We start from the raw sequence: 21,608 nt of genomic DNA on the forward strand, positions 1-21,608 counted from the left end.
ACTGAGGTTTCTGGATTCTACATAATACGTAAAAATCATTTTAACAACAAAATCTGTACTTTTACCTTCAGTAGAAATTCCTGTAGTTCTTGGTGGGTTTTTGTTACTGTTGTGACTGAAAGATCAGACCAATTTACCTGATTAAAAAAAAACACACACACACACACATATTATATAGTTATTTCTTAGGCAGGAACTGGCTGAAAAAAAGCCACATGTAAAACAAAGGACCTTAAATTTTATTAAAATTAACAACTAGAAGTATAAAGTTAATCTGGCATTGTCATTAATTTCCTCAAAATCGTTAAAATTAACGGCACATTGACATACTCTACTCAAAAAAATGTTTTAATAATCCCTTGCACATCGCATGGTTTGGTAAAGTTGTCTTTTAAAATGTGACTACATTATAGTAATTTTTCAAAAGGGAGAAGTTGCATGACTCTAAAATGACACTTTTGACGGTACAGATCTATATAGCAAGAAAGATAAAAATTCTATCTCCTGGAAATTATTGAACATAAATTCTTCAGAGAAATAGTTAAGAGTTTACTGCCCCTCTTCAATAGTACCACATTGTATTTTTATGGGATATATGGCTTATGAAGAGATTTCATCTTTATCTCAATTCTTTAAAATCCTTTATGGTGGATGAAACAGGTATGATGACCTCCCATTTCCAGATGGAGAAACTAAAACTCTAACGGTTCCCTTACTGACGTCTGACCCCAAGGAAGCAGAAGAGCCAGACTGAAATCTGTTATGCCACTTTACCTCTAGGACACTTTTAATTCAGTGGACTGAATGGCGGCCCACTAATAATGTCTACTTTACAATGATCTGAGCCAAGTGAAACTTATATTATGCAAATATCTCAGTCTTACTGGCTAATCATACCGTTATTAATCAGATAATTAATGACAGATAAGAGATTGTATCTACCAACCCTCAAAGCAAATATCCTCATTAACTGGCACATCTTTTAAGTGATTTTTAATTATTTGAATGTTCGCTGAGCAGCTACTTGTGTCAGACACTGTTCTCAGTGAACGGGACACAGGCGTGGACAAGACAGCCGAAGTCTCTGCTGGCTGAGGTTCAGGGTCTGGTGCATGAGACAGATTACAACAAATGAATAGTTAAGACTTCCCCTCGGGGATCCGGGCTCCAGAGAAAATGAACAGGGCATGGGGCAGGAGCAGGACAGCACATCAGAAAGGTGCCAAGAAAGACCTCACAGGAGGGTGCGTTTGAGCAGGCCTAGGAGTTGAAGGGACGGGAGCTGTGCCATGGCCTGGGAAAGGCTGTTCCAGAGCAGGGGATGACAAAGGCCTGGAGGAAGGAACAAGCTAAGAGCTCCAGCAACAAACGGAGTAACTCGTGTAACTGCCTGAAGAGAGTGCAGTGGCTTGTGTCACGGGTTATCATCATGTTAAGTGAAATATGTGGAGACAAGGACTTAAAATTTGCAATCTGAGGCTACTCCTCACACGGAGCAGAAGCCAGAGCTCTGACATTCACTCAACAAATGCACTGAGCGAGTCGGACACAGTGGGATGACAAAGGTTGAAGAGTCCTGCTCTCCATGAGCTAATGACCTACTGGAGAGGAAAAACGTCACCCAAACGGAAGACCGGGAAGCTGGTGAAGGGAGGCTACCGCGGAATGAACAGAAACACACTCTGCCGGGGCATCAGAAATGACTTCATGAGAAAGGCACAGCTAAAGTTTGGCGAGCAATACCTTTGGGGAAGAACTGAAGTGAGTGAGCACAGAAACGTGGCTTCGGTCCCTTGGGCTTCAAGGCGCTCAGTCCAACCTTGGGAGAAAGGGCTGGACAGTGAAGCCCTAGCAGGGAGGCGTAAGGAGGACGTGGACGAGGAATCCACATGACAGTCAACAGGCAAAAAGGAGATATGGGGAGGGACAAAGCTGGACTCTACGGTTAACTAGGCAGCTGTCTGAAGGACAGAATGACAGGAAAGCAATTAGAGATAAGAAGACAAGGCGACAAAGGCCAGGGAATAAAACCTTCGTGGAGAAAGAAGAGGAGGAGAAAAATATCAGGGAAAACCATGCCAGGAAAAGACAAGGCCCATGATCTCCATTTAAAAAATACTAGAGAAAACGTTTACTTTTATTTTTAAAGACACAGCTTATACCTTAAATCGAAGGCTCTTACTTTTTTTTTTTTAAATAAAATCGTCAAGTAACTTTAACGTGATACAATTAAAAACTTGGCAAACCATGCAGCACATATGAAAACAGGACATTCTCTTAATTAAGACAAACGTATGTATTCGTACAGCTTTTTCTTAAATTAGCAAACCTGCTGTAAGTTTTTCCAAAGATCAATTTTCATTTTTCCCGCAAGGTCATTTAACACGGTACATGAGACCCCGCTGGGGCGGAGGGGCTTACTTTGAACGTGTACTCCCAGTACTTGTCAGCCCTTTTTCTCTGGACTCCTTTCAACATTATCTTCTCAATGTGCACGGCTGAAAGACAGAAAACACGAGGACTGGTTCCACAGATGCAGGCTTCAGTCACCCAGTCCGACAAGTGCTAAACGACTAAGCTATTTAGCTTCACCTTTACTACTGGTCTTAAATCATGACAAAACTGAAAAGCGCGGAAGCACAGCAACATGCTGTTCATCCGTGAATTTTTTCCTATATCCGTTGAGCATGCCAAGGACCTCAGCAGTTCTCCGAGCATCCGGTTAAGCACCAATAAATAATAAATAAAATACACCTACAGGAAAGAGGACCGTCTTCAAAATGTTTGTTATTCCAATTACTGCCGACAGCACTTTATTCAATTTTTCATGCATGGTAGGTATAAACTAGAAAATACCTAGTTTTTGTTTAAACTGAAAAAAGAACTATGGGGCGCCTGGTGGCTCAGTGGGTTAAGGCCTCTGCCTTCAGCTCGGGTTGTGATCCCAGGGTCCTGGGATTGAGCCCTGCGGGGCTCTCTGGCTCAGCAGGGAGCCTGCTTCCCTTCCTCTCTGCCTGCTTGTGATCTCTGTCTGTCAAATAAATAAATGAAGTCTTTAAAAAAAAATAAGTAAACTGAAAAGAGAACTTTCAAATGTAATACATAAAACTGATAAAAATTTCTTTCCAATTGGGAATTTAAAAATTGTTGTTCTCAACAGGACCCTTAATATCATATAATAGTATTATAAATGTAATGTTATTAATGAACTTCACTGTAAAGCTTCACTATAGCAAAATTTTTCACAACTGACTACATAGTTAAAGTAGTGGTCCTAAATTACATATGTAACTCTGAATTGAACTAGGTAAGATGGCACCTTATTAATGAAGTAAGCAAATGTGCAAATTCCAGAACTACTCATTTAATACCATCTTTCAGAAAGTAAGTGTCTTTACAAATTGAAAACAGCCAGGCTACTAACCGCAATACAGGGACTTGGGGGGGGGGAAGGCAAGAGAAGCTGTTTCTCAGGGTATGAATAGAAGAAACAGCATGTAAGCACTAATGAGGCTGTAGTCACGAACACGACAAAGGTCATGGGAGTCAGGAGAGGGACTCCACAGACTAGGGTCACTGTTAAATTCAGGGGGCAGGAGATGGTGAAGAAAAGGAAAAGGATTTACTCGGAGAGAAAAAAGTTAAAATAGATGAAGGAGAATACACAAAGTAACAGAAGCAGACAGAAGAATTAAGACTGTTACAGACCATGGAGAGTGAGCAATGGGGAAACAGGAAACGTGAAGGAACAGAAATTTGGGGGAAAGCAGACACTCCTAACAAAGGAGATACCACCACCATTATTTTGTGCCAAATTTCCATATATATACAGTGTTTGGTGGCCCGCTTCTAGGAAAAGGTCCCCTCACTGGGCGAGAAATGCTGAGGACGGAAACAAAAGAAAATCTCAAAAGCCAGGTGGGAAGCCCGGAACTCCGCAGATCTGATGCAGTACAACCAAGGCGAGTGTGGGGCAAGGAGGGTTGCCGTTTTCTTTCCTATTAAATTATGTAAAAATTATTTAGTAACAACCATCCGAACCAGTGTACGTTCAGAAAATACAAAACACCTCTACTTCCGCCAGTCCGTGGGCTAGGCAAGGGTAGGGGACCACTGGGGCATTATGGGGTAAGGGAATGGGGCTAGGTCTTCAGCCTGATCTCTCAGAATCAAGATGAGCAAGACAAGAGTATGGTGAAGGATGGCCGGTAAGCCATCCCTCATAAATCCCTCCGGCCCTCATAAATTAAAACTAAGCAGCAGAGATCACATGCGTTGGTTCAAAACTAAAGAACGTGAGAAAAATCACCGATAGTACCATCTTGTGGGTGTTAGCATTTTGATGCCATTTTTTGTTTTACTAAAATATTTTCTATTAAAAAAAAAAGGACCTTCATTGAAAAAGCAAACTCTGCTTCGGGTCACTCGCACGTGCAATGAGTGTGGCTGAAGGAGACTATCAGTCAGGTAGTTCTATAGTCTTGAACAGGCTGGAATAGGTAATTATGCAGACTTTTTAAAATACATGAAACATGCATACCTATTTTTCCTCTTGTGAGGAAAAATGCACTACACAAAAAGGACTATTGTTGGTACTGAAAGGAAACAAAATGATGTTGATTCAAAGCTGCCGTAACTGTGTGTGACGCTTCGCTGGGCCCAGGCTACCCGGGGGGCGTCTATGTTCTCCATTTCAATTTTCCCCTCAGGTTAACTGACTCCCCGAATATTAAGAGAAGTGAATATCTGAACTCCCTTCTTTTCAGATAAAAATGTCCTTTCAATTCCCCCATCCCAGCCCTCTTGAAATCTGCCTTACTGTAGGAAGCATGGGTTTGTAAGAAATTTCTTCACTTTCTTACAGTGAACTTCCGTAAAATTTCTTTTTTCAGGAAATGCTGAGCACATTCTCCAGATAAAGCACTCAACCAAATACTCTGGGAAAATGTGAAGGTTTTTGCACTCCAAAAGTATGCAACTAGATTTAAGAAAACCAACTGCAAGGCAGAACCAGGTAAACACAAGCCAGGACGGGCCAAGGGTTGAGAAGCAGGAGCCCAGATGCAGATCCGAAAGGTAAGGGACTTGGGCCTGAGCCAAACCTAGGACCTGGAGGATTTATCTACTCCAAAAAAGAGAGAAGAATTAGAGTTAACCAAGGTAACTAGCACTCTGCAGCCTTCCCCTGTAGTTTACAAAACACAAGCATACCAGGGAGCCTGGGTGATTCAGTCATTAAGCGTCTACCTTCGGTTCAGGTCATAATCCCAGGGTCCTGGGATCGAGCCCTGCCAGCATCAGGCTCCCTGCCTGGCATGAAGCCTACTTCTCCCTGTCTTCTCCCTCTCCCACTGCCCCTGCTTGTGTTCCCTCTCTCACTGTGTCTCTCTGTCAAATAAATAAATAAAATCCTTAAAAAAACAAAAACAAAAAAACAAGCATACCTTCTCGCTGGGTTCTATGAGGTGCCACAGGAAGTCCATCGTGAGGTATTGGGGCTTGTTCTAGTAAACTGGCCTCGTTACTTGGCGTGTAATCACCATGAGCAGAATCGTTCTAGGTGAGAAAGAGGGGCACATGTTAGTCTACTGCACAGTCTAAGAAGAGTCAACTCCACAGAAATAAACCATATTCAAGTCTTATACTTGTAACAGCAATGATTTTAACAGCAACTTTTAGAGCTCAAATAGCTGATTATATGTTACGGGTATAAAGGTACAAACTGGCATTCATCAGTAAGGAAAAAGAATCAATGTTTATCTTCATTCACAGTAATATTCTATCCATTATTTCCTGTCCCAATGTTCTTGGGACATACTGCACATTATGACTTGGGACTTCCCAGTAATGTCAATTCAAACCAAAGTGAACCAGAATCAAAGGAACACAGATAAAGGAAGATATCCTTTATGGTAACACCCCATATACATGAGAATTTTCTTTTTACATTAATTTCGCAATTTCTATTCACTACTTGATTTTAATGATGATCTAACAAGAAATTTTGGTAGGAAAAAGTTTTACAAAATATTATCATCAGTATCTGCCAAATCTTTTCGAACAAGAATGAGTATGGCCAGTGGGTTTACCATTAGTCACGGTAGCCACCTAACAGCGACTGGGCCCTAAATCTGAGTTTGCTCAGCCAATCACTATCCTCAGTGAGCTGGAGGAAGTTTTACTTCTGAGAGAACTGCTGCCTGGAGTCAGGAAGGGCCTTCTTATCTCACCCACGGCTCTCCAGAACCAAAGCAGTGCATATACTGTTCCCACAACACACTGATTAAGCCAAAAAAATAAAACAGCCTTACAACTCTTTATCACAACGTACACCTTACACCTTCACATTCAGAATCTCAAAATACTACTCAGAACAAGCCACCCCAGTTTCAACAGACAATTACAATTTGACAAACGTGCAATAATATACATTAATTTTTTTAAATTGTGTCAATTTAGAAATGAAGCAAACACAAGACCCAACACTTCCCTAGAATCCTCATTTAAAATATTTTGTTCTGCCATCTTAAAAATATTTTGTTCACGCATGCTGGCCTGACAGCAGGTATGAGCTGCACGTTGACAGCTCTATTTCTGGGAAGAAAGCATCCTATTAGACACTCCTGGGAGCTAAGCTTCAGCCTTATATATAGCTTGTCTTCCTGTAGAAACCCAAGGAAATAAGCATTTGTCTACACAGAACCACTTAATAAGAAGGACAACACAGCTCTCTTCCTCAACATCCAACTTCCAAATCATTTAGCATGATGGCATTCACCAATTTTCAGTATTAATTATTTTAAAAAGGTAGACCGCAAGAATCCTTCTAGCAACAACAAACTTATCTGTTTCCTAATCTAGATCATATATTCAATGACAAAGTCATAAAACAGCACTGGCCTAACACTGCTGTCAAAACTTCAAAAAAATCAATGTAAGTAAGCACTGTACTCCTCTCAAATACTTGTGTTCACTGGAAGTTTAGTTGAGGAAGTCAACCACTTTTTTATAGAATATTTTTCTACACTGCTCATTTGTGATTCATAAATTAAAAATAACACCTTCAAATAGAAATGCAAAATCCGCCAAAAAAACAACAAACAAACAAACCAACCAGATAGTTTTCATCAGGGAAACGCCAATCAAAATCACACTGAGATACCGCTTCGCACCCATGAAGATGGCTGTTCTCCAAAAAACACAGAACACGAGGACGACTGGTGAGGATGTGGAGGAACTGGAACCTTCGTGCACCCCCCGCCCCGGAGGAAGGGAAAATAGAGCGGCCCCAGCGGAGGCAGAGCAGCCGTCCCTGAGACACCGAGTTACCACGCGGTCCCGCGACGCGGCTCCCAGGCAGAGAAGCAAGGGACGTGACAAGTAAATTTTTTCAAGGCGGCATCACTCCCAACAGCCAAAAGGTAGAAACTCAAATGTCTACCACGGGCGAACAGATAGACGGGATGTGGCTTGTGCACACAACTGAGTGTACACAATTCAGCCTACGGGAGGAATAAAACTCGAATACATACTACAATATGGATGAGTCCTAGGGACGTGGTGCTAAGTGACATAAGCCTGGCACAAAAGCACTCCCAGGAGGTACCCAGAACGGTCGCCGTCACCGACAGGAAGCGGAACAGGGGTTACCGGTGTGGGGCTGGGGCGCAGAGGAGAATTTGCTTCATGGATGTAGAGGGTCAGTCTGGGATAAAAGAAAAGTCCTGGAAATGGATGATGGCGATGGTTGCACAAGAATGTGAATGTACTGAATGCTACTGTACTGTACACTCAAAAAGGTGTGAAAATGGCACATTTTATGTTATCCATTTTATAACAAAAAATAAAAAATTTAAAATAATTTTATTATGCTGCCTCCACAAATATTACACTGAAGCAACCATGAGAAAGTAGTCCGCTTCACAGTCAAAATCAAATTTTTAAAGTCTGAAGTTATACTTTTTAACAGCCAGGAAAAGGTCTCCTATTTAATAACCTAGGGAGAAAAATGAAGCTCGAGAGTCCTTCCAAGGACCTAAGCTCATCAACCCATGAAAAAACCTACTACTTAAGTTTTCTTCCACCCTACATCTCAGCATGCTTCAATGCTATAAAATTATTTAAACTAAGTTCAGAAACTATGTATAAAATTCGCAATTTTATCACTCTAGTAAAAATTTAATCTGACGCCTTCGTGAGTTTCAGAGGTCAGAATCAAGTTTAGGAGTCCCAACAGCGAATGGCTCTCTGTTCTGCTGTCTCCCCTTTCCACATGTCAAATATGCTTCCTTTACTCACAGTAGGGAGAAGGGTGTCATAAAAGTTGAGAAGCACTGGTTTATGGAATCTTCCAGAGAGACGTTACACTCCCTTTCTCTATTAAGTTCAGATTCCAGGAAAACACACTATAGAAGACGTGCCAAAACTGGCATTTTACAAAGACTAGTTAGATTAAAGAGTCAGGAACAAGGGAAAAGTGGCGAATTTTTCTCTGCTTGGATTAAAAAATGAAATTTAAAAATCTAAGCCTATAAAATATATGCACAGGAACACACAAAAAAACATGAGAATGTGTGTGCTCTCCCTCCCCCTTTCTGTAAGTCATCGGAGTAAAGCGTTTTCTGTGCTAAGGTGAGCCTTAAGAGCCTTAAGAGCTCCTGGTTAGCACAAATCTACGTCAGGTAACACAGCAGGCTGGACAGTTCATTCATTCCAGAGATTACTCCAATTTAACTTTTATACAGGTATATCCAACACAATTACAGACTTGAGATTTCACCAGTGTGAGGAAAGCCTAAAATAGTCAGTTGCCTGGACAGTCCAACAGAGACTCTTCTGGGGCGCCTGGGTGGCTCAGTGGGTTAAGCCTCTGCCTTCCCCTCAGGTCATGGTCTCAGGGTCTTGGGATCGAGCCCCCAGCCCCGCATTGGGCTCTCTGCTCAGCAGGGAGCCTGCTTCCCTTCCTCTCTCTCTGCCTGCCTCTCTGCCTACTGGTGATCTCTCTGTCAAATAAATAAAATCTTAAAAACAAAAAAAAACAAGAGTCTTCTAACATACCATGGAGAATAAAGGTCACAGTGATCTCCTTTTATTTTAACAAAGGTCAAGCTGTAGATGGAGTTTATTTTAGCTCATCTAACAGTGTTCTGCATGCTTCCTCTTGTCCTTTGATGCAGACTAAATTTAAAAACACCAGGGCATTCTCTATTAAAAAATAAAGAAATTCAGAATTTTATAGCTTTTTTTTTAAAATGGACTAAATTCTTCAGAAGTTTTTTTTTACACTCATCAAGTGAGACTTGATGATGATTAGTATCTAACCATAAAATCTTATTAAGTTTCTGTGGTAAATTAAATAGAGCTAAAAATACTTTGATGGCCCTCCCACTGAAAGGTGGATCTAACCCCCCAGCCGGTGGGTCTCAGCTGGCTTTCCCAGACATGCCTGACCCACAGACTGTGAGGGAAGGAACATTCGGGACTGCTGGGGGCAAGTCCCCAGAAGCCCTGGGGCCTGAGCACCGTCCCCCCACCCCAACCACCCCCTACATAGTGCACTTGCCCTGAGGAGGCCGCACTGGCGGGGGCGGGGGGAAGCTCTAGGTCCCAGCCACCATCTCCAGACACCCTGCAACCAAGACAAGCCTCCCTCACTCTTCATCGCCCGTCTACACCCCTGACCCATGGAACTCTGGGAGATGATAATAAAATGGGTCTGGGTTAAGCCCAGACCAAGTCTGGGGATAACTTGTTACACAGTTATAGGTTTGTTTGTTTTAAGATTTTATTTATTTGACAGAGAGAGACCACAAGCAGGCAGAGAGGCAGGCACAGAGAGAGGGGGAAGCAGGCTCCCCGCTGAGCAGAGAGCCTGACACGGGGCTCGATCCCAGGACCCTGAGACCATGACCTGAGCCGAAGGCAGAAGCTCAACCCACTGAGCCACCCAGGCGCCCCTACATAGTCATAGATTTTAAATTCTCTTCTCTCCATCACCAGGTCCCAACTAAAGCATGTTATTATTTAAGCAAGATTCATAGAAAGCCTTACTTTGAATGGGAGAAAACGATCAGTTACAAGAAACATGTCCTGAGATGTCCAATTCCGTGGAAGAAGAGGGAAGGCGCCAGGAAGAAGGGAAGAGTTCCTTGCTGCCTCTCCAAGAGGCTGCTGAGAAGGGGCAGGCATTTGCCTCATTTCCACTCAACCCACGGTAACGCCTGGCATCACCTTTCAGCAACTGAGAAAGGGCAAAGGCTGTGCGGGCAGCGGCAGGAGCGGTAAGCAGCGCAGGAGGGCCCCGCTGCCAGCACGTGCCGCGCCACAGCTCAGGGGCTGGGGGACAGCACCATGCGAGTTTCTGCTGGGATCGGGGCTCACCTCGCTTGTAACTTCTTGTTTCTTCTGGCTAGAAGGTGTAGACGAATGTGGCAGAACGGACCATAAAGCAGGGGTCAATGCACCCTAGCCACTGAATGGGGGGGGCCGAGTTCGTCATACCCCTGTGTCCTCTCTGCCACTGGAGCCCCCAGACCCGCCGTGGCCACTGCGACTGCAGCTCTGCAAGGTCTCCTCGACGTGACACGAAGTGGTGACCTGTGCAGAGCACGGCTGGATGGCAGCTGGGCAGGTGGAACGAGAGGTGGGAGGGAAACAGAACTTTCTACGGATTCTGGAGATCTCCGGGAATTTATTACGAATTTGAAAAACCATCCAAATTGTTGCCGTCACTGTCTTGTCCAGCGAGCTAAACTAGGAGGATATGCAGTTAGCAAAAATGCTGACAGGGAAGCCTACTGGGGAGCAGGAGGAGGTCGGCAGCTTTCATCCCAGAAAAGTGTCGCTGGCCTTGAGGTTTTCCTTGCAAAACTCCCCTCATGTTTCTGCTTTCAGTGCCAACACACAGTCTCTAGTAGGCGCCTGTAGCTCACAGGTGGATGGGGGAGGACTATAAACTAAGACCACAAGCTGCGAAAGTATGGAAGGCAGGGCTGGGGGAGGGGACAGCCTCCCATCCTAAACCGAAGCTGGGATCCCTCCACCACCTTCAGACCCAGCATCTGCGTTTACCAACCAAGCTTCTGCTTTCCTACTACAGAAGGGAAAAGATCTCCTCTTGTTCCCTCGAACTAGGAGGCTAAACCAGGAACAGCAACATCCCCTGGGCTAGGACCCCCCAAACCTTTAAATCTCACTTTACCAGATGTTTCAGGGGAGGTGAACAGAACACACCCCGTTCACAATCCAGCAGCTCCAGCGAGGAATGCGCTCTCCTCCCCAGCGAATTACACCTGCCAGCTGCCCTTGCCTTCTCTGGCCAATCCAGAGGAGATGAGGGAGGAGGCTCAAAGGGTCCTGGAAGGAAGCGAGACCGGGGCTCAGAAGCCTGACGCCCGCGGCACTGCGGGGCCCTCCAGCTCCTGCAGCAGAGCCCCAGCCTTCGGCGCCAGCGGGGAAACGTTCCTGGAACCATGCAGACATGCAAGCTCACTGTGTTTAAAATGGATCTTTGACAGTGACTAATGGATAGGTTGGTAAACAGGACAGCGCAGAGAAACGCTGTATTAGGACCTGCATTTAATGCCCCCTGTCAGAACAGGCACTATCCCCAAACAAACCCACCCAAGACCGCTCTCTTCATCGGGTAACCTCCCCTAAGCTTGATGGCCTCTCTCTCAAGTAGCTCCAAACACACACGACGCTGTTCATGGTGGCTTCTAGGACCACCACCAAATCACAGTCATGTGACACCCTGCCCTCATGAAAAATAACATGCTGGGGGAAAGTTAGGTTTCCTTAGATATTCCTAACAAGAACGTAAAAATCCCCCATTCTTACACTGCAGATGGCTCACTTCAGGGAGCAGTTTTTAACTTTCTGATCCTAAGCAGGATACTGGGTCTGCTGGGCATCTGACTCTTCCGCTCCTCAAAAGAATCACGATTGGAGATCAACACCAGGCAACTACAAACGACTACTTAAGGAAGAGGCTGGCCTACGATTGAGGAGTTCTTCATCCTAGCACAGCACCATCCACAGGTGTGCCCAACTTATGCATGCCCCACACACAAAAAGCTTAACTCGGACTATAAATGGCCTGATTTTGGAATAATAACTAATAAATACAATTACTGACCATTCATCTATTGAAGAATCAGTTCAAATCTATACAGCTCCACGCTTTTACCTAAAGCAGTAACTCCCTTTATTACTTCCAGAACAGGTGTGCCTGTACTACAGAGCTGCAAAGACTGTTATAAAGTAGCCGAGAAGCATAATTCATACAAGGCAAAAAAACCACTTCCTGATGTACTTTGTCTTAAAGCAATTTATCATACTTGTATTTTTCAGAGCCATATCAAAAAAGCCTAAGCATAAGAAATTTTGAGTGAGCTTTTAGGATATACACATTGCTGACAAAAAAGAAAAAAGAAAAAAAAAATGAAACATGAAGCCTAAGTCTTTGTGGAACTTAAAATTTAGGAGGAAGGTCAATTTTATAAGTTAAGAATATTTCAAAGTAAAGTTTAAAAAAAAAAAAAAACGGGAAAAAAGTCACAGAAGTACCAAAATTACAGCAGAGAATACACACACTGCTGGCATTCAGAGGCAGCAAAGAATCTTATGAGAAGACAGCCACAGGGACAATTCCAGCACACATCACGTGGGAGCTCTGAATGGAAGATGGGATGTGTGAAGAAAGTGGGAGACAGGCTTTAAAACCAAAGACTTACTGCAGGCCAGGTTCCCTCAGTCAATGCAAAGTATGTGATGCGATTCAACACTGCTTTAGCAAGACATATCTGGCAGTGGTATCCAACAGGGAAGAGCCCAATCCGTGCTGAATCGAGTCCCAGAAGAAAATGGCCCAGCAAGGAGGAGGGGAGGAGAGGATTAAGGTTATCAAACCAATCAGAGTGATTAGGAGTTTAATGGTACCACTGAGAGAATGGGATTAGCCTGGAAGAGTTTGGGTTTTTTTCCCTAAATCAATGATTCAGGCTTTTCATACACATCACACATAAAGGGCCAGTGGATGTGGCAGAAAGACACACGACCAGTGCACCCACACAGATTTTCAATTTCACTGCAACCTGTTGGCAACCCTCTCCTTTCCTGTCTGTCAAGGCCCTCTGTGACCCAACCCCTACCAGCCCTTCCAACTCTGGCATTTCTGTTCATCCACTGCAGCCCGACTGTGCTAGTCCCTCTTTGGACACTGGACAGATCCACGGATATGTACCTCTTACTCTTGTTTAGCTGGCATTTTCATACATGCGACCGGGGTCATCTGCCCAGCAGTTCCAGGCAAGGAACGCGGATGCTCTCCGATTTCTGATTGAGCAGCCGGGAACTTGGAAAGACTAAACAACTTGCCAAAGCGGCCTGTTTAAAACCTGTATGTGACCTCAAGTAAGTTAATTCTTGAATAAGCATGAGACATTTTGAACTAGCCAAGACACTGAGAAAGGAATTAAAGGCCAAAGGTTCCCTGGGGCATAGGAAGGACAGGAGGGAAATGTCCTACCAAGGGCCCAGGAGTCTCGCCACGTGTAACAGCAACACGCAACGAGGCACTTCCCTTCTAGAGTGGCTGTTTACACAGGCTGCGAGAAGCAGGCTCTGCCACAAAGCCTTCTCTGTGAGGAAGGGGAGTGCTGCTGCACAGTCCTCAGTGATGAAAAAGTCAATAAACAAGCTCAGTTGGCTTCGAGGCTAGTGCATGTCATTTCTGCCTCTGACTTTAATAAAAAAAATTTTTTTAAAAAGTTTAGCTTAATATTTCTCAAGAAAAGAAAAAAATAATAAGCTTAAAAATAGTCAATTTAGTAACTTCTATTTTAAAAAGCATAAAATGTTCCTTTATTGTGCATGGATTGCAGGCCGTGCTCGGAAGTAACTAAAAATTATGTAATCTAACAAAAATGCAAAACAGCTTTAAATTATAGGATAGTTTCCTGAATAAATGCGAAAACTGGATAAAGATTTAAAGTAGATTATGGTTGCATGGGAGTTAATGATTATCCAAAATCAGAATATGTATGTTCCCCATTTCTATCCCTGAACCCACTATGGAGAAAATAATATTTTAATAATTTGTGACCCAGAGAAATGCTTCCTTTGGTTTTCTTTTATCTGTGGCATACCAGATCTTTACAATGTAAATATTAAAAATAAATGCCTCAGGGGTGCCTGGCTGGCTAACGGTCCAATAACTGATTTGGGTTCAGGTCATAATCTCAACTCAGGTCATGATCTCAGGGTCACGGGATTGAGCCTGGACTTGGGTTCGGAGCTCAGCACAGAATATGTGTGAGATTCCCTCCCTCGCCCTCTGCTTCCCCGTATGCTCTCTCAAATATATAAATTTTATTTTATTTTATTAAAGATTTTATTTATTTATTTGACAGAGATCATAGGCAGGCAGAGAGAGAGGAGGAAGTAGGCTCCCTGCTGAGCAGAGAGCCTGATGCGGGGCTCAATCCCTGGACCCTGGGATCATGACCTGAGCCGAAGGCAGAGCCTTAACCCACTGAGCCACCCAGGCGCCCCTCAAATAGGTAAATTTTTAAAAAGTTAAAAATAACTGCCCCAAATAAATGCCTCAAACACTACCTTTACAATTATCCATCCTTCCTGAATGCCAATCATTTTAGAGGAATGGTAATAGAGAACAATACGGAGAATACTATGTAAATGGGAAGAAAAAAAATGAAAGCCCATTCCTGAATACAACTGATAAAAACAATGCGGAAGGCTCCCTCTTAGTGGAAAAGAAAAGTGCACTGAGCATCATTCTCAACAGAAGATTTGTACTCAAGACAGTATGTTATTTTACATGTTATCTCATTAATTCAATTACCACAACCTCAAAAGAAAGTTATTAATGCCATTTCGCAGATAAGATTGAGGCTCAGGAACTTAAATAGCCTGGCTACTGTCACAGAGGGAATGGCAGAGCAGGAATGGAAGCCGAGTCTACTGCTAAACAGGCAATCACTCAAGGCCTCTGGTCACCTCTGCAGCATACTTCCTGTCCTCTCCCCCACAAAAAAAATAAAAGGTAGTACAAACGGTACAAAAGTGTACAAAAGGGGTGTGTGTGTGTGTGTGTGTATCAATATGTATCACACTAGTTAACATGCGGAAAAGTAGTTTCCTCCTCTCCCTCTCTACCACCCTCTCCTCCTATTGTGGGTCTGTTTTCCTTGAGCTCTTGCCTGAGTAAAATCTCTATACAGAAAAACAGAAGTACCTGGAGAAGGATACCAGTAGCTCCCATTTGCTACTAAAATAATCACTAACTCTCATATTCTAAAAGCCTCTTCCAGGAAAACGGCCTTTATTAACTGAACTGCTCTTATATTTTACTGCAGCCAAACCAATCTAAAATTTCCCACAAAAGATACAGCTGGAGGGCGCCTGGGTGGCTCAGTGGGTTAAAACCTCTGCCTTCAGCTCAGGTCATGATCCCAGGGTCGTGGGATGGAGCCCCGCATCGGGCTCTCTGCTCAACAGGGAGCCTGCTTCCTCCTCTCTCTCTCTCTCTCTCTCTCTCTCTCTCTCTCTCGGCCTGCTTCTCTGCCTACTTGTGACCTCTGTCAAATGAATAAATAAAGTCTTAAAAAAAAAAAAAAGATACGGCTGGTTCTGTCTCCCACTGGTAATTTGTGAGATGCTATTCCCATTCCTCTTACCAGCACCTTCCAAACAAGACTAAACTTTTACTTATAATTGCTAACATTTAGTGAAGATCACGTGCCAGACATTACTCTACAAGTACTCATTCATTTGATCCTAACAATCTCACATAAGCACTGTTATTATCCCCCCACCGTAGGAGGGAGGAAAGCCTTCTCCACGCCTACGGCTCCAGTCCTGCTATTAAGTTTAAAATCTCCCAGTGGTGGCCAACAATTAAATAAAGGTATTTCTTGTCTGGGAGTTTAGAGTCATTCTTCTTAAAAATCACTTTTAGAAAACATCTTTTTAGTGCCTCATGGCAGGAACCCTGACCACTGACAACTCCCCTCTCGCTTTCAGTCATGCTCGCACTGGGATTAGTGTTGCCACATACACATTCAAGTTCTCTTACAGTAGGAGCATTTGTGTGAACACTCTTTTTTTTTCCCAGGCCCCAACACTACCCGTGCATTTTCTGTTCTATCAGAATGACTTGCTATACTTACTCTGTCAAGTACCGTATTAATTAACCTAAGAAAGTAACAATTTTTTGAGTTCTCTTCATTGATTTTTGTAAGACACAGGACCACTTAATTTTTTTGAGTTCAGGTATGTTTCTTGTGAATTCAAACAACACTAAATACTATCTACCACACTAAATACTATCTGAAGTTTTCAGTTTCTGTTTTATTCAATATATTTGCCAAGCAACTATGTTTTGAGGAAGGATACTGAAAACACAATCTCCAGAGAAACACCACCACACAAACAATATTAACTACTAACCGCTACTATGATAGTCTATGCATTTTATGCTTTTTTTTTTCAGCCTTTGTGTTGCTAATGGAGGGTTAAGTCCCCAAAATTAGAATATCCATTTTCAGGAGCAGTTAGGAGAGTCTTTTAAGCATGCAAAGATAGGAAGCTTGGCTCTTCTCTTTTCAATGAAACACCAACAAAACTACATCTTTTAAAATACTTATGCATGGGGCTCCTGGGTGGCTCAGTGGGTTAAAGCCTCTGCCTTCGGCTCAAGTCATGATCCCAGGATCCTGGGATGGAGCCCCGAATAGGGCTCTCTGCTCAGCAGGGAGCCTGCTTCCTCCTCTCTCTCTGCCTGCTTCTCTGCCTACTTGTGATCTCTGTCAAACAAATTAAATCTTAAAAAAACAAAACAAAACAAAAAAAAACCAAACTTATGCAGTTTTTTGTCACTATTGCTAACAGGCCATTTACAGTTTGGGTTCCTAATAAGGGACCCCTTTTTAAAACCAATTTTTTTTCAGCTAGGCTATATAGGCAATCTGTAACTTTATCAACAGAACAAACTACATCAATCACACACACTTCCCAGGACACTGCTAACGTATACTGCATGCTGAATTTTATATAAGTGACTGGCAGTCCACAGGAGTTAAAGAAGATAAACTTTATGCACAAGTCTCCTAAAAGCAATATTTAAGTTGTAATCTAATGTAACATTTTCCAAATCACATTTTTAAAAAAGCTCGAGAAATATTACTTTTCAATGTAAAAATCTATTTGAATCTTCCTTCAGTTTTCGAAAATGACCCAATTTGTATATTCTAGCAGTAAGCTTGTGGACTTGTCCCCTCAACTATCAGTTATTATGGTAAACATGGTAGGTCACTAAACAGCTGCTGGGACTGGTCAACTCGAAAGCATATAATTAACATAAAATTCGTGTTAAAACACAAGTTGCTTTTTTTTTTTTTTAAAGATTTACTTATCTATTTGTCAGAGAGAGAGAGACAGCAAAACGTTACTAGTTTTTCACAGAAAACTTGAAAAGAGAAGCTGCTCCATATTAAATATTGAATACGAGTCTTGAAAGAGCCAGAAACTCTAATAGGGGCTTTTATTCTAATGGAAAAATAAATCAGTTTCACTTTATGCGCCTAGTATGGGTCAAAGTAGTGAAAAATAGAATGATTCCCAGCCGAAAGTTACACACACGTGCCTAGAAGGTTACTTCCGGGGCAATAAAAGTCGGCCCCACGAGCTCCCCCCGGCCAGTCCCAGAGCGCACCACCCACGTGGTTCTCAGCTCTGCCCCGCGCAGGGGCCTATCGCCCGCAGAGGCCGTAGGGAGCCCCGGGGAGGTGCGGCCCCGCCCCAGCCCGCCCTCCCAGGGGCGGAACCCGCGCGCCAGTCACGTGGACGGCCGCAGCCGCCATCTTGCAGGGAGGGGGAGGGGAGGAGCCCCGAGGGACGGGTCCCCAAACGCGTCGGCCTGTCCGCGGCGGCGCGTGACCGGGGAAAGGTGGGGGGGGGGGGCCTCCGACGCGCCACCGCGCGTCCCCGCGAGGGACGTGCCAGACTCGGGCACCTCCCTGCAGACTCGGAGGTGGGCCCTGCCCCACCGGGAGCGTCCCAGCGGCGCAAGGCCGAGCATCAGCGGTCTGGGCTGCGGCGAATCGAGATGCAAATCCTTCCACCCCCATCAGCTGCCTTTGGAGTGACAGCTTGGGAGCAACAAGATCGGCGGAAATGTCTTCAAGGCCAGAACTAGCCACAGCTGAGGACCTCGGAGTCCAGGCTAACAAGCAGAAAGTGCGGGGTCAGAACAATTTAATGAGACGTGAATGATTTGTTAAGGTAACCTAAGCTACCCGAGGAAAAAGTTCATCACGCCACCAGTGTCTAAAAATAGCCTTCAGCGTCACCTGTAGTACGTGTATCCCGTATGATTTATTCTCCTACCTCAACGGATGGCCCCAGCACAGGGTACTGCCTGAGAAGTAACGATGTGCTGAAATTAATGGCAAGATGCCCAACCTCACTTTGCCCAGCATTCGCCGGTAGCCAGAAAAGGCCATACACTGCAGTCCTGATGAAAATCTCATTACTATAGTGTACACGCATATTTCCCTTTCTCTAGTCGCCTTCCGACCCTCTCATTACAAGCAAAATTTAATGGAGAAAAAAAAAAAAAAAGACTCCTAGCATTTAAAATCAGAAATCGGTTATCATTGGAATGATACGAATGGAATAAAACTGTTCCACTGTGACATTTTCAGATACATACAATCTAAGATCACCTTTACACTATATAATTTAAAAAAAAGATAAAAGTATTCCTTCTGATTTCAGGCTCTCTTCTCCAAATATAAGTGGCTTATAGGACTTTTCTGCAATTATTTCAGTGACTAGGCTAAGAGTGGAAAAGGGCTTTTACCAACAGTATACACAGCTGCATATTAGTAGTAAATAGACACTAGAAGACAAAATTTGAAGCTCACTAAAATACTGGATACTAGCATTACTACACTAGCGTCTGATACAATATGCCCTAAAATGTGAGTCACTTCACAGAAGCCTCGTTTTTAAAAGGAGGATCTCAGCCTAGATTATCCCTAAATCCCTTCCAGCCCCCAAATTCCTTGATTCAATGGTACTGAGCCCACACAGCCGTTAGAGAAATACAATGCCCAGTTTTAGTTCCAGAGTATTGAATGACAGCAATACATAAGTAGAATTAACTTTCAAGAAAGGAAGCAGAAAAAAATCCCCCTTTCCAATACATCACTCCTGGAGATCACCTAAGTTGAAAAGTATGACAACCAAATTACTACCTTTTAAATGACTGTAAACCACGAAAATAAACCTATTGTACCTAATTTTTTATTCTAACTGAAACCTGCTCTCCTCTCCTCCATTAAATTATTACGATCAAGGACTTTATATTGGGCCTAGATTACTATTAAACTGCTTTCACGGCTCTATAAAATTTCACCTTAATGTTTGAGACAAGTGACTCATCTGAATTCTTGTCTACACTATCGTGTTTAACAACTTTTAGAAAATAACATGTATGCGTACATTAAAGGCCCAGCAAATACACCCCGATTTAAATCTGTAGGCAAGACTCAAGTCCGACAGAAAATAAGTTATGCCAGAGGTAAAAGGTGTAAGCAGCCCGCTCTAGCAGAGGTTTCTTGACCCAGACAACCTGCGCTACGGCTCCTCTAGTTTTTGAGTCAATTCGCAGCTCTCCACATCAAGCTTTTTCTGGGAACACCAAGTTAGCAACAAGAGCCAAAAGCCCTACGACCCCTTTCAATAAAACTCAGGCATTCACTGAGCAAAAAGAGCCCCTTTGTGCTGAAGACAAGGGCAGCACGCCGAGAGCGCACCTTTGGAAACACCTCAGCGAGGGCACAAGGCAGAGCTTCGAAACAGCAACCAGAGCGCCAGATGACGAGAAAGAGAGGGCGCTGCCCGGGGCTAGACTGAGGCTAACACAGTCACCTCCAGCGCTTCGCCTTTCCAACCACCTGGGGCGGGAGATGCTCTAAGCCAAAAACGTCCTAAGACCCTTCCTCCAAGACGGGGGCCAGGCTGAGAGCTCCATGTTTTCCGTGGCAACTCCGGCACGGAAGAGACTTCTAGAGCATTCTGTTATGGCGGGTGCCTGAGTGTGCATGGGTGGGGGTGGGGGGTGAGGGTGGGAGAGTGGAACTGAACCGCCCAGCAGAACGAAAATTAGTATTACGGGGCCGGGAGTCGTGGGGTAGGGATTCCGAGCCACCTGCGCTGGGCCAGGCTCGGCCAGGCGGCGTCCGAAAGCCAGGCCGGGGAGGCCGCCGGGGCGGTGACCGCAGCGCGGGTGCCGGCAGGCTCGCGCGCCTTACCTGGGCCCGGGGGCTGGCAAAGTTGCACGGCTCCACCTCCACCTCTGCGTCCTCGGGGCCCCCGCGGAGCGCAGTGCGGAGCCTCTCCAGGTGCTCCCTCAGGGTGACCCGCTGGTGGAAGGAGAACGCCGGATGCAGAGAAGCCATGGTGAAGAGCAGCAGCAGTTCCTCCTGGGCCCTGAAGCCCAACCCGCCGCCGGGCCGGGGCTCGGCGCCGCTGCCTTCCGGGCCGGAACCGTCCTTCTCTGCGTCCTCCTCGCCTTCGCCGTCCTCCCCGCGCTCGCCGGGCTCGTCCTCCACGCCTCCCCGCGAACCCTCACCCCGAACCGCGCGCAGGCTCTTGAGCACCGAGTCCACCTGGGGCAGGAGGCGGTGCAGGCGGCCGGCGGCCTCACGGTTCTCCGAGCCCAGCAGCGCCAGGTAGACGATGAGGCGCGAGCGCACGGCCGGCTCTCGAAAATCGGCCAGCGGCCCCGGGTCCGAGAGGCCGTTGGCCTTGGCCTCTGAGTCGCGCAGGTAGTGGTAGTCCTTGCGTGCCAGGTCCTCCAGGCACGAGCCGAGGAAGCGCAGCTCCAGCGGGTTGCACAGGTCCAGCAGCCCGCACATGAACTCCAGGCGCTGCGCCGAGCCCAGCACCAGCCCAAACCACTCGTACACTCGTTCCTGCTCGCGCAGCGCCGCCGCGGGCCCGCCGCCTCCGCCGCCGCCCGGCATGCCCGCCCCCGCCGCTGCTCCGCCAGCAACAGGCTGCCCTAGCCCCCGGGGCGGCGGCGGAGGCGGCGGTGGTGGCGGCGGCGGCGGCGGCGGGGGGGCCCCGCGGCGGGCCCGCGGGCGGCGGCGGCGGGGGGACGGCAGTCTCGGCGGCGACGCGGCGGCGCCTTTGCGCCCGGCCGTGCGTCTGCCTCGGGCTCCTCCGCCTCGGGCGGCGGCTCCACGGGGTGCGTCGGCTTCAGCGGCAGCTTCATCCTCAGCATCCTCGGCTAAGGCGGCGCGGACATGCGAGCGGGGGCGGGCAGGCGGGCGGGGCCGGGAGGGGGGGCGGGGGCCGAGGCGGCGGCGCGGCCGTCAGGAGCGGGGCCCCTCCATGCCGCCGGGGGAGGGCCAGGGCCGGGGCCGGGGGCGGGTCTCGGCCGGCGAGGGGGGCGGTGGCCGGCCGGCGGGGTCGCCGGCGTCGTCTTCCCGGGCCGGAGGCGGGGCGTGCCCGCGGCGGCTCCTCCCCCTGGGCTCCGCGCCGGCTCTGGAAGCCCGAGTGCGGGTGGGAGCAAGCAA

At 45.9% G+C, this 21,608-nt stretch overlaps 1 protein-coding gene across 1 annotated transcript in view; it reads right to left on the reverse strand.

The window, feature by feature from the left end:
• Positions 1-21,313, reverse strand: part of ZCCHC2 (zinc finger CCHC-type containing 2) — a 58,105-nt gene extending 36,792 nt beyond the window's left edge. The window contains exons 1-5 of the mRNA XM_044242858.1: positions 21,184-21,313; positions 20,340-21,151; positions 5,445-5,556; positions 2,422-2,498; positions 66-137 (exon numbers count right to left, since the gene is read on the reverse strand). Of these exons, the coding sequence (XP_044098793.1) occupies positions 66-137; positions 2,422-2,498; positions 5,445-5,556; positions 20,340-21,151; positions 21,184-21,313 (1,203 nt within the window). The remainder of the gene's footprint in view (positions 1-65; positions 138-2,421; positions 2,499-5,444; positions 5,557-20,339; positions 21,152-21,183) is intronic.
• Positions 21,314-21,608: the final 295 nt, after the last annotated feature.

Source organism: Neovison vison, chromosome 3, assembly GCF_020171115.1.
Source record: "Neovison vison isolate M4711 chromosome 3, ASM_NN_V1, whole genome shotgun sequence".
Classification (NCBI taxonomy): domain Eukaryota; kingdom Metazoa; phylum Chordata; class Mammalia; order Carnivora; family Mustelidae; genus Neogale; species Neogale vison.